The sequence below is a fragment of the Hylobates moloch genome, unplaced genomic scaffold (genome assembly GCF_009828535.3).
Source record: "Hylobates moloch isolate HMO894 unplaced genomic scaffold, HMol_V3 SCAFFOLD_6, whole genome shotgun sequence".
In the NCBI taxonomy this organism is placed as follows: domain Eukaryota; kingdom Metazoa; phylum Chordata; class Mammalia; order Primates; family Hylobatidae; genus Hylobates; species Hylobates moloch.
In genome coordinates, this window is record NW_026652281.1 from 88,874,207 (window position 1) to 88,888,036 (window position 13,830).

Sequence of the window (13,830 nt, forward strand, 5' to 3'; positions counted from 1 at the left end):
GTTTTTGTTTTGTTGTTGTTTTTTTAGTAGTTGTCTGGACCCTTTAAATGTATATCATGACTTGCTATTAGATCATGACCTGTCTTTGACAAACACTTATACTATAAATATTTGAGTTTCCCCAGTACTGAAATATGATATCTAGGGTCTTCCATATATTCCTTCCAGGTGCTATCAAAATAACATATCACATATGATATCATCTCTTGTACTATAGGTTTTCTTTTTTAATGAATATTTGGATATGATATTAATATATGTGCCTTTTATTTTTTTTTGCTTATATGTTTGTTTGTTTATTTGTTTTGAGACAGAGTCTCGCTCTGTTGCCCAGGCTAGAGTACAGTGGCGTGATCTCAGCTGACTGCAACCTTCACCTCCTGGGTTCAAGCGATTCTCCTGCCTCAGCCCCCTGAGTAACTGGGATTACAGACGTGCGCCACCATGCCCAGCTAGTTTTTGTATTTTTAGTAGAGACGGGGTTTCACCATGTTGGCCAAGCTGATCTAGAACTCCTGACCTCAAGTGATCCATCCACCTTGGCCTCCCCAAGTGCTGGGATTACAGGCATGAGCCACCACACCTGGCCTATTACTTTAATCATACAAGCTCATGGGGAGCAAGGCCTGTGACTTTATTTTAAATTTTTAAATACTTTGTGTTTTGAAACTATCACACTTACAGAAAAATTGGAAGCATAGTACAAAGAAATTATTTTACTCCATTTGAATAGGGTGCAGACCTAGTCATCCATCATCCCCAAAGACTTTGGTATATGTTTTCTACAGATCAGAACATTTCTTACATAACCACAGTATAACAAGTAGAAAGTTAATAAAGCGGGAGCTGTGGGGACTCAGAAGAGGAAAAAAACCCAAAATACAATGAAGTAGATTTGACAGAATTTGATGACTGCTTAGATGGGAGAGGGGGGGAAGGGCAGAAAAACCATAACATTGTATGTTTGTGTGTGTGAATTGGGAAATGGCCAACATTAAAAATGTTCAGTTACTTAACACCTCAGTTGATATTCTGTGGGAATATGGTTTTAAAATGCGGTATTCTAGTAGCAGAGGAAATATTTGATCATAGATTTTTTAAGATTTATTAAACAGTTGAGATTCTGAGTCAGGTAATAGAATCTATTGAAAAACTTTATAAGAGAAGTGAGTTGTTTTGGAAATCCTCCTAGGTTCTGTGAATAGTGTCAGTGAATTATAAGGGTAATGGAAGAAAACAGCAGGAGGATCTGCATCTTACATTCCAGCCCTGACTTCTCTCTCTGATGATCCAGTCCCAAATTTCAAATTGCTAGAGATCTCCATTTCAAACTCAGTATGAAAAGAATTAAACTTATTACACACACATATACATTCTTTCTCAACTAGGTTTCCTATTTCTTTTACTTTTTTTTTTTTTTTATTAAGACAGAGTTTCACTCTTGTTGCCCAGGCTGGAGTGCAATGGTGTGATCTCTGCTCACCACAACTTCCGCCTCCCAGGTTCAAGAATTCTCCTGCCTCAGCCTCCTGAGTAGCTGGGATTACAGGCATGCACCACCAGGCCCAGCTAATTTTGTATTTTTAGTAGAGACGATTTTTCTCCATGTTGGTCAGGCTGGTCTCGAACTCCTGACCTCAGGTGATCTGCCCACCTCGGCCTCCCAAAGTGCTGGGATTACAGGCATGAGCCACCACACCCGGCCTTCTTTTACCTTTTCTTGGTCGAGAAACCAAATGCTGGCTCTTCCTGCTCCTCAGCCATGCCTCACCTATGTCTAGTTGATTTCTACACTTTTGAAAGGGCACTGGAAAAAAAAAAAATTCATGCTAGTCTTATTATTTGGTATCTCTGCAATTTTGAGAATGTTACTACTTTCCTTTGTCCTCAAATTAATCTCTGTAAATTATGATAGTTGAACCAAACATGATTAAAATACAGTGGTTAAGAGTGTGGTCTCCCTAACGAGACCCCCTTGTCTTTTAATCCCTGCTCCACTATTCAGTAGCTGTGTGATCTTGGGCAAGTCATTTCTCTATCCCCCAGTATCCTCATATATAAAATGGGAATAACAGTAGTACCTATCTCACAGAGTTGTTTTGAAGATTGAGTCAATATATAGGAAATATTAGGAATAGTGCCTGGTACGTAGTAAACACTACATTTTAGCTCTTATTATCATAATGATTTTTGTAATTGTTTGCTCTCTCAGTTCCATTCTGTCACTTTGTAATGCTACTATCAGAGTATTTCTCTCATTAGCCAGCCCCTTGTCTCCATTATCACTGTTATTACCCTATTATTAATCATGATTAAATTAGTTATTAAATGTAAAATAGAATAATCCCTGGCACTTAGTAAGTAGTCTCTCTGAGTGTTATCTCATTATTGTTATTATTTTCACATTGATGACATCTCAAGTCAGATCCTTTCCTTGTCCTTACTTGTCCTCTGCCTTTAATCTCTCATGCCGTCCAGATGGGTCTTTCTAGAGCCCTGTTTAGATAGTGTTGTTTCTGTTTTTGGTACCTAAAAGGGGCAGAGGGGGGAACCCAACGTTTTATAGTGATATCAGATAACTAACCAGGACCAACTGAAAAAATGGCGTTGATGAAAGAGGTAAATTTGAATTTTAAAGCAGTGAAATTTTGTTTTAGTGATTTAAGGGCATTGCTTGCTAAAATAGAATCAATTTTTATAGAAAGAAAAGTTGTACTGATGTTCAAATTCAAGTCAACTTGCTACTGAACTAAACCTACAGTTTTACCTGAAAAACTCATCAGTTCAATTAAAATAGAAGGTTAGGAAGAAATGTCAGAAAGGTTTTGAGTTTTTTATGTTACGAAAAAAGTGTATTCATCCATGTTAAGACGATGAAACAGTTTTAACATTGTTAGTAATCTTTATAAACAGTTCTCATTTGTTCATTTCAAAATTTTAAGCTTCTTTTTATAATTCAAATGAAAATAGCTTCATTTCTGTATTTTCAAAATAGCACTGTTAGCTTTTTGTTAGAAAAATTATAAGAAACCTTATCTAATTTCTTAAACTTATTTTGGGTTCATTTGCATGACCTCTTTAACCCTTTGCTAATCTTCAGCTATTTCATATTTTAAATATTTTAGAGTATCTTGGAGAAAAGTATTTTTCTCCAACAAAAATTGCTTTGGATTTTGTTGTTTTTAAATATTGATAGCCACATAATGCCATTTTACCACAGTTTAGTTCTCAGGTGATTTTTTTAAAATCAGGTTTTTATGTATATTTTTTAAAACTTTACTGCAGGAAATGGCAGAGTGAGAGTTAATGTGTTACATGGAGGGAAGAACAGTCCATTGGGGGTTAAATTGCAGAGTCTAATGGAATAATAACTGGTAGCACCATCTGCTGGCCTACTTCCGCAGAAGGAGTCAGTATTTTTAACGACATCTCTAATATTCATGCTGATGCATTTTGATGCTTTGTGCATTCATTTCTTTCTGTGCTTTGTTGGAATCTGGCTATCTGCTTACAGCTATTGAGGAAACTCAGCTTTTTAGGAGTGTTTACAGCCTTTTTCATATCTAAATAGGATGAACAGTAGATATAAACTTGCCAAGGCAGAAATGTGTTGATAAATCAAAATGTGTATTTGTGGAGGGTTGTGCATCTCTTGGTTGCAGCTTGCTAAATAGGCCATTTAGGAATCTTCTTTCAATGCTTTTTTCTTGAGCACTGCCTGGGGTGGTGAAAAAGCAGAGGGCAAGCCTTTGTCTGACGCCAAAAATGTCTTCAGTGAAGAGGCCAAGAGGAAGGGTAAGTGAAAGCCTGAATGAGTGGGAGGAGGAGGGGTTCTTTGGGCTAAAAGGCTAATGGGATTGAATAACCTTCCTTATTACTGGCTGCTGCTACGGGAGTCGTACTGCATCGCCATCTTGAGCTTGTTGCTGTTTCCTCGAGTCTTGGTTATTTGTTATAGCCTGTAGGCCTTAAGGTGGCATTTTAGTGAGCAATTCTAAACCCTCCTTCCTTTCCCAGTGCTGCAGCACTGCTATGAAACCTTGATGAGGCAGGTATAGAAAAAATATCCAGTGAAGCACACTGGAATCAGCATGAAAATGTGTTTGGAAATTCCTGATGGTTTTTTCCTTTGGTATAGTCAGAGGCATGTTTACGGGTAAGAACATAACAAAACTGTGATCTAAGTATATGTGGATGAATGCGTGTTTGAAGAGGAAATTCTTTTTAAAATGCTCTTGATCTGCTTCCTGTGATATTGCTAAATATTAATAATTTTAATATAAAACTGTAAAACTTGTTTATTTCCCAAATTGCTTGAGCAAAATAATTATAATATAGAAAAAGAAAAAAAAATTTCACATTTAACTCTTTCATGGGAAAACTAAAACTTTCTCTAATTTTAAGTATGAGAATGTCTGTTTACTAACTAGCTATGTTGCTGCATTTAAATATTAAATGATTTCAGGTTCTAGTCGTAAAGCAGAGGCTTTATTTTTCTAAAAGTCATAATAAACTGTATGGAGTAATTCTAAATTAAAATTATTTAAAAATTTATTAATGTTCAGAATTTTGGAGGGAAGAGGAAAGAAAGACTTATTCCAAACGCACAGAATATTTATGGGATAAAATTTGAATCAACTATCTTTACAGGACAAAACTTGAATCAACTAACCAAGAATGCTATGAAAATATCAATGAATCTATATTATTCTTCTTTAACCTTCATTTCTAAAAGTAGCAATTGAGCTGTTTATATCTGTACTAATTTCTTGATAAGCAAAATGTTTTAAATTTGTTTGTAGCACTCACATATTTGCTAATGTAATTTTACCTCTCTAAACATAATTTAAGATTTTCAGATATTTGTGACAATTGTTTTAGATGTACTTTGGTATATTCTATAAAAAATATTTTTATTTCTGTAGCCTCCATCTTCCAAGAAGAGCGATGGTTCTGGGACATATACTAAGTTGCAGAATACCCAGGTGAGGGTCATGTCTGAGAAGAAGCAGAGAAAAAAGGTGGAATCAGAAAGCAAGCAAGAAAAGGCTAATCGTATAATATCAGAGGCCATAGCAAAAGCAAAGGAGCGTGGGGAACGCAATATTCCACGAGTAATGAGCCCTGAAAACTTTCCTAGTGCTTCAGTTGAAGGAAAAGAGGAAAAGAAAGGTAGAAGGATGAAATCCAAGCCAAAGGACAAAGACAGCAAAAAAACAAAAACGTGTTCTAAGTTAAAAGAGAAGACAAAAATTGGGTAAGTTGTTTAAGAATTAAATTTAATTCCTTTCAATGTGTTGTTAAAGTTCAGCCTGTCCAACTGGACATCTACTTTTGATTTTGGGTATATTTACTGCCATATTTGAGTTTTAAATTGTTGGCCACTATGTGTGCTTTATTTCATTGCCAAGTGAATTAGATAATATTCCAGGATCTCCCAAATTTTATGATTCTGTGAACGTAGAATGTAGAATGTAGCTTTTTGTATGTTAATATTATTAAAAGGGATTTAAAGTAGTAAAACATATCAGTATATGAATCAGGAAAAGGATAAAAACAAACGAAATCCTTATTGCTGTGCCAGTTTCATATTCACTTTCTTTACAGAGCATGCATTGAAATTCTTTATAAGATTCTTTTTCTGTTGGTTGTACTTGTGCCTCACTGAGTACCTCATAGTTTAGAAACATGAAATGTAATATTTTCTTAGAAAACCACAACTTAGGACTGAATGAAATGGCAAAAGAAAAAAAAAAACTAATAGCATATAAATCAACAATAAGTAGCTGCCAGTTCTTACTGATTTACTTCCATATAGTCTGATTTACTTTATGTAATAAAGAGGCCAGGTGAGGATTAATGCTCCAAGAGAATTATAAGGACAAAGAATTGCTCTAGGAGGATACATTAATCCTATGTATTTTACTGCTTATCTAAAACATTTTCAAAAAATAAAATACGGTAAATGTTATAATTTGCTTTATAGGTGTATTTGCTTAGCATGCAAGGGTAAGCATAACTAAGCCAACATAGTTTAGAATTGTTTTTTCAGGACTGGTTATTTTTGAGGACTTTATGTGGAAATTTTACATAAAGGGGTCAATCTAAACTTTTCTCTTTTTCACAAAAGAGTCCACAATAAAGAATGTCTTTATTGTGAAAATCTTCATTTGCTCAGAAATTGTTGATGTATTATATAGATATTTAGAACTAATGCAATTTTATAAACCAAATGAATTCTTAGCATTTTAAATGTAACCACCAGATTATTTAGTTTGGTCCTTATGTCATTCAGGTCCAAACTATTAAATAATATGGGCTCTCTTCTTATAATAGATTAATAATAATATTGATTTTGCATTTTATTTGCAGACAGCTAAAATGAAATTTGAAAGATTTCTACTTCTTTTATTGTTTTTTTAGAGGTTTTAGGTATGAAAGTAACTTATTTTTCCAAAGCTCTGCCCAGTTTTAATTCAGGAAATCCCATATTTAGTTTTTTGCTGCACCAAAATTTAATATAATTAAGGGTTTCCAGTTTTGACTTGTTCAGAGATCTAGACAGAATAGAATACTATTTGGAAGAGTAACGTTTTGAAAAACAATGCATAAAATGAGGAAATTGGTTGATAAACTTTTAAAAGTTACACTAACTGTTACTTGCCTCAGACTTGGGAAGGAACAGCTAAAGGCAAAAGATACCAGAAGTAAATCTAGTTTAAGAAAAAACATTGTACATAAGAGAAAACTAGAAATAATTAAATTAGAGAGACACACAGATTTTTAGAAAAGTGAATTAATATAGTAAGGGGAGTAGTAACACTGAAGCGGAGTACTGACTCGTTTTGTGATATCTGTATTTTTGTTAGAAGTAGGTAAATTATTCATATTAAATTATTTTAATATTGCACAACATTGACCAGTTTTTCTAGAAGTAGCAAATTCTAGAAAACAAAATAGATAAGAATTGTACTAGAAATGATATTTTTTCTGTTTTGGCTAAATACATGGTAAAATATTAAGTAGTTGCTAGAAAAGAAAAATTGTTGAAAATATAGGCCTTTTTGATAGAAGAATTTATAAGTCGCAGGCGGATAAGTAGAATTGAAGTTTGTGTATGTATTACTAAGCTGTTAGAGTAAAACAGTATCTTAATTATTTATATCAGTCAAAGACAAAAATTATTGTCATGTTGGAGGAAAAGGCATAGTTGGAATAAATGAAATTCACATACAATCTAGAATTCCAGTATTAGCCAATAGAAATATTTCATTACTGTGCTTTCCAATAAGCCACTATACTTTGTAATTTTGAATTTGGTGAGTTTTAAATTTTTGGGTGAAGAATCATTTAAGTAAAGTTCAGTTGCATCATTTCAACTAGCACCGTTTTATATTAAACATCTCATTTAAAATTTATTTTTTCTATTAATTTTAGGAAAATTGCGCTGTTCCTAATATCAAATTATTGATATTAGTTAATTTGGAAAGCAGTGCAACTTAATCAACAGCAGTGTAAAATATAAATTTTAAAAGTAATGGCCGGGTGCGGTGGCTCATGCCTGTAATCCCAGCAATTTGGGAGGCCGAGGCAGGCGGATCACGAGGTCAGGAGATTGAGACCATCCTGGCTAACACCGTGAAGCCCCATCTCTACTAAAAATACAAAAACAAAATTAGCCGGGCATGGTGGCGGGCACCTGTAGTCCCAGCTACTCGGGAGGCTGAGGCAGGAGAATGGCGTGAACCTGGGAGGCGGAGGTTGCAGTGAGCCGAGATCACCCCACTGCACTCCAGCCTGGGTGACAGAGCAAGACTCTGTCTCAAAAAAAAAAAAAAAAAAAATTTTTTTTTTAAAGTAACTAAATTTGTAAACAATAATTTATGGTTGATGTCATCAGGGTTGGTGTTTATTTAACCCATATGTGTGATTTGATGTAATCTAGGAAGACTAATCTGAAGAAAAGCAATACTGCCCCTGCTTGCTAATGTGCTTGAAACCTTTTCGTTGTCACTTTTATAGATTAACTTTTTTTCCAGTGCAAAGAATAGAATGTCCTTTTCAGAGCACTTTCTTAGAGTCTCATTTCATTTTTACAATTCTGTGAGTTAGAGTGGGCATGCAGTGTGATAATGGGATTAAATTCTTTGGCTCTGGAGCCAGTTGCATTTGTTCAGATTCCAGTTTCATCACTTACAAGCAGTGTAATCCTGTACAAAAAGCTAACATCCTCATGCTTTAGGTTACTCCTCTGTAAAATGGGGATAGGACAGTACTTGCCTCATAGTGTTATTTTGAGGACTAAATCAGTTAATAACATACAAAATAGTACCTGGAATATGCTTAGTGTTCAGTAAATGTTATTCATTGTTTTCTGACAACATAAATAACATAGCTATTTAAGGAAAAAGCCAAGGCCAGGAGCCACACCCCTTCCTTCAAGCCCACACTCATTCAGCTACCTCAGTTCTCTTTCCATTAAGGCTCTGTTCCTAAATAAGATCAGCTTAAAAATTAAGCAGGAAAACACAGTTGCTACTTGTTAAGGGGAATAATAGATTAACTTATTAATGGCTATTTTGACATGACTATACCTTTGTTGATCAGGTTAGCCAAAGTAGCATTTAGGATAGATAAATATAGTTTGAAATGTGCCTGGAGTTTGAGGGAGTTGCTCATGGTTATGCGGAAGGGTGTGAGTTGAAATGGAAATGGCAGGTGCAAAATGAAGGGTGAGGTAGGCCTGGAAAACTTTTATCTGCTTTGGTGTTTTTTATGATCTTGGCAGTCAGGTTCTAAAAGCTGCCTTTCATACAAAATAGTGAGTATTCCTTCAGTAATAGTAGGTATATAATAGATGCTCCATGAATGGAATGGGATGAGTTTTATGGGATGGACGGATGGATGGAAAGAAGGTTAAATATTAAACGATACCAAGGGTTGAACTTGATCTGTTAAATTGAAAACAGAAATGGCAGCTAATCCATTCATAAAACCACAGGGATATAACTAATAGTTTAGTAATATTAGAGAGTTAGAATGAATTTTACAAATTTATTTTAGAATCTAAGACTTCCAGTAGAATTTTCTTATGGCCCTCTTTGGTTTTAGATTATGGAATGGGATTTCACATGATTTGATAGAAGTATTTTTAAACCTATGATTTATTACTTTGACATTTAAATTATGTTTCCATGTTGTCAGTTGGAATTTACTTCTGTTATAGATTTTCTGGCTGACATAAGTGGAATGCTTTTGGTTACTTAAAAATGTTCTCATAGCCCTGTAAATTTAATCAGTTATTGTCCTTTATGATTAAACTCTTTTCCTTTTTGTATTAACCATAATTATCCTTTGTTTGTGTTACAGGAATGGTAGTTGTCAGGTACTACAAATAGCTTTTAGTTAAAACAACATGTCTAAATTTGGAGATATTTATCAAACTCTATTAGGAATTAAGTATAAGTCATGTTATGAAGAAAAACAATAAAACATCAATTTAGATCTCAAACTGATAGTTGTGTCTGTATTTGCCTCCAAGAAGAAAGGAGGAAAATAACATTGTTAATTACGTGCTATCATATATATGTACATACATGTATAGGTGTGTATTTTTAACAAAACTAGCATGTATGTCCACATGTATGTCTTTAGAGAGACATTCTTATCTATAAAAATCTAAAGGAAAAATAAGATGAACAAAATCTGAGGGAAAAATAAGACATATCATTAGAAATTGTCACTTAATGGTTCTTGTTAATAAAGTGATATATGAAGCCCTGCTTGCAAGGTTTTCAAAATAATAGGAATTTTGAAATAATATATGCTCGAATTAAATATAAATGTGTTAATTGTTTATTGGTGTATGATAAACGAAAGAGCAGTTGTCAAAATGCATGGTTTAAATTTATTATGAGTTTTTTATTATTAGGCATACCATTAGTAGTCTCCCTGTAAGTTCTACGGTTTTTTTAAAGCCAAGCAGATAAAATGTTTTGCTGATTTTACTGCTTGCATGTAAATTACAAAACTTAGTAAAAATCTGAAGCATCTTTATCCTCAGAAAGAGTTGATATGTATGTAACTCATTACGAATTTCAAATAAGATTTACAGTTTCATTTTTAAGAATGGTACCTTTATATGAATCATGCTAGTAAGGTTTATCATTGACAAATGGATGTACCACATTTTATTGAATCTAAAGTGTCATCGATTATAAAACAGACACACCATGAATTTTATGTGTCAGTAGAAGACAAATATTGCCAGTTAAAACTGTGGCACGTCATTGATTATTAAATAATTCCTGATTGCAGAGATGTTAATACGTAAAAAACAATACATATCTTTTTTTTTTTTTAATTTGAGACGGAGTCTGGCTGTGTCTGGAGTGCAATGGTGCATCTCCGCTCACTGCAAGCTCTGCCTCCCGGGTTCACGCCATTCTTCTGCCTCAGCCTCCCAAGTAGCTGGGATTACAGGTGCCCGCCACCACGCCCGGCTAATTTTTTGTATTTCTTTTTAGTGGAGATGGGGTTTTACCGTGTTAGCCACGATGGTCTCGATCTCCTGACCTCATGATCCTCCCACCTCTGCCTCCCAAAGTGCTGGGATTACAGGCATGAGCCACCGTGCCCAGCCAACAATGCATATCTTTTAAGAATTCAACTGTGCTGATAAAGTATTGGCTGATTAATACGTAGCTAACAACTTGGATCCTTATTTCTTACTTACACATTAAATACATCAGTAAATTCAGCCTTTCTGAAAAAGGATGTCCAAATTTAAACAGGAAGTAATAGTCCAAGTTCCCAAAAGCTTATAATACAATGTAACGTTTGCATATTTAAGGATTACAGTTTTAACTCCCTTTTAAAACTTGCTCGTTTTTCTAAGATGAGTTTAAGCTTGGGGTCTTGAGTTGAACTTTAAATGGGCATCATTTCACTGAGTGTGTGTGTGTGTGTGTGTGTGTGTGTGTGTGTGTGTGTGTGTTTTGAGTTTATATTTGAGGACTTAAAAATAGGCTCAGTACCTTTCACTGGGCTTGCAAAGAAAAAATAATGTGACATTGTATTTTTGCCTTTTTTCTTCTCTTATGATGAATTGGATGTATTAATTACAACAAATAGACTAATTGGGTAAGATTCATTGTTTGTCCAATTATTGCAATGAGAGAATCAACAGGGGGCAATTACAGATTGATGCAGTGTAGAACACAGCTTGTTGCACAGCAAGTACTACTAACACTTGGGCAGGATTGAAATAAGTGCATAAATTACATCTGAAAATCAAATATAGACATATTAAGTATAAACATTGTGGTTTTCTACTGCCTATACTTATCAAATGAATTTACATTTCAAATTCATACTTTAGTTTGAAATTGCCCTTTACTGTCAAAAACAACCCATGTTTTGATATTTAGGTCTTTTCCTTGCCTGAGTATCTGTTGCTACATTTTGCTAACATTGATAACAGATCCTTTTAATGTTTTTAAGAACAAAATTTGCATAAAGCTTTTTATTATTAATATATTCTGTATCACTTTGTTGCTTTCTTTGGGGATATTTCTCCTTAGACTAGCAAACTATCAGTTTATTTGAAGCATGTATTTATAATGAAATTTTATTTTAGAATTAATATAGTAAACTCTTTATAATCCATGATGGAAGAATGGAGTGCTCTATAGCAATCAGGTGTTTTGCTTAACTGATTTTATTTTTTCTACTACTGAAACATCTGATTTCCTTCAGATAACATTTATGGCTACCTGTTGTCATTGTATAGATAATAGAGATTTCTGATTTTATGGAAGTCAGGTAAATTTTAATCTTTAAAATTTACTAAAAGATAATATAGTTTCATATTTCTCTTGTCATTATGTTTATTGATATTAAATATCTGTTAACTGGTTGGAGTATATGTGTCATTTTATTTTAAAATCAATAAGATATGTTGGAAATCATAATCTAGGAATAAAGGGATCATCTTTTGGAACTGAACACTGTCTGTCTGTATGGTGGGACCAATACCTACCTGCCTTGCCTATCTCAGAGTTTTTCTCAGAATCAACTGAGGTACTTTAAGCAAAAGCACTTTAAAATTTTAAGTGTTCTATAAATATAAAATAGTTGTATTATTCTGAATATTTGTTCCTAGAGTTTTCTATACTAATTTTTACTCTCTGAGCCAGTGGTTTCCAAACCTGGTAGAGCACCGGAACTCTTGGGGAATATTTTAAAAGTCATATTAGAGTCCTCGTTTTTAGATCAGAATCCTGGGTTTGGGACCCACAAAACAACTGGTTGGGTTATTTTTTTCTTACTTTTATTTTGAAGTAATGTCAGAAGTACAAAAATAGGTCAGAGTTCCCTTAAGCTCTTCACTCACCTTCCTTAAATGTTAACATCTTATGAACCATAGCACGATTATCAAAACCAGAAAATAAACATTTTAATAATCCTATTAACTAATCTGCAGACCTCATGCAAGTTTTGTCAGTTCCTCTTTTTTTGTTGGCCAGGATCCAATTCAGGATCCTACATTTCATTTTGTTGTCATATCTCCTTAGTCTCCTTCAATTTAGGATAACTCCTCAGACTTTTTTCTTTTATGATGTTTTCATTTTTGTAACATACTGGCCAGTTATTCTGTAGAATGTACATCAATTTGAGTTTGTTGGGCATTTTCTCATAAAGAATCTGTAATTTATTTTATTTTTGAGACAGAGTCTTGCTCTGTTGCCCAGGCTGGAGTACAGTGGCGCGGATCTTGGCTTACAGCAACCTCCGCCTCCCAGGTTCAAGCAATTCTCCTGCCTCAGCCTCCCAAGTAGCTGGGATCACAGACATGTGAGCCACCACACCTGTCTAGAATCTGTATTTTAAATAGCTTTCATGAAGCTTTCCCCAAACATTTAGGCACTGCTGGTCTGATACCAACCTAATTAATTGTACCTCTGTAATATTACCTAGATACCATTTTAGAATCTATAATAAATTGGTAAGATTTACAGTTTTCAAGTTCATTGTAAATAACCCTATTTCTAAAGTCTCTCTCTCTAGATGGATAGATCATTTTATTTAAAAAAAATTATAATATTTTAGAATAGGGTTTTACTTTGTTTCCCAGGCTGGCCTCGAACTCCTAGGCTCAAGTCTTCTCCCACTTCAGTCTACCAAGTAGCTAGAACTACGGGTGCATACCACTGCGCCTGGCTTATACTCTTTTCTTTCTTTCTTTCTTTCTCTTTCTTTCTTTCTTTCTTTCTTTCTTTCTTTCTCTTTCTTTCTTTCTTTCTTTTCTTTCCTTCTTTCTTTTTCTCTCTTTCTTTTTCTTTAAATTACTGGTTTTTTTAAATCTAATTTTAAAATGCCACCCGAATTAACCCAGAATTATATCAGTCAAAAATGATTTCAGAATTGACTTTTTTCCTATCATGGAAATGTACCCTTTTTAAATAGAAAAGGCATGTGTAACATTTTAGACTTAGAAGGTTTAGTAGGGAAATACTATATATCTGAAATATCTCTTACAAAGTTAGAATCTGAAAACGATTTTTGCGTGGGTTATTAAAAATGACTAATGAGTTCATGAAATAAGATGCTATTCCAGACATGTAGAACAATGTTGGAAGAATAATACAGAATATGTGGAAAATAAAGTGAAAGTTGCTTTTTTGTTTTTAAGTAAAATTTTCAAATAATTAGTATAACAAAAGGCTTATCTGAGGTGTGATGGGAAACATTTTTATCTAACCTAACCCCACCACTAAAAAGGGCAAGTGTTTAAGATTTATTTGGTAGTTAGTATTTATTTATTAGTAT

General features: G+C 33.9%; 1 protein-coding gene across 14 annotated transcripts in view; it reads left to right on the forward strand.

Annotated features, from left to right (window-relative positions):
- The window catches only part of CHD9 (chromodomain helicase DNA binding protein 9), a 282,887-nt gene that overhangs the window by 160,269 nt on the left and 108,788 nt on the right, over positions 1–13,830 (forward strand). For 11 of the 14 annotated variants that reach the window (XM_058440975.1, XM_032157338.2, XM_058440973.1 and 8 more), the window contains one exon: positions 4,926–5,257. In XM_058440975.1, the coding sequence (XP_058296958.1) occupies positions 4,926–5,257 (332 nt within the window). Of the gene's footprint in view, positions 1–3,412; positions 3,796–3,903; positions 4,157–4,925; positions 5,258–13,830 lie in introns of those variants that run through there. The other 3 variants (XM_032157341.2, XM_032157342.2, XM_032157343.2) reach the window with 2 other exon arrangements.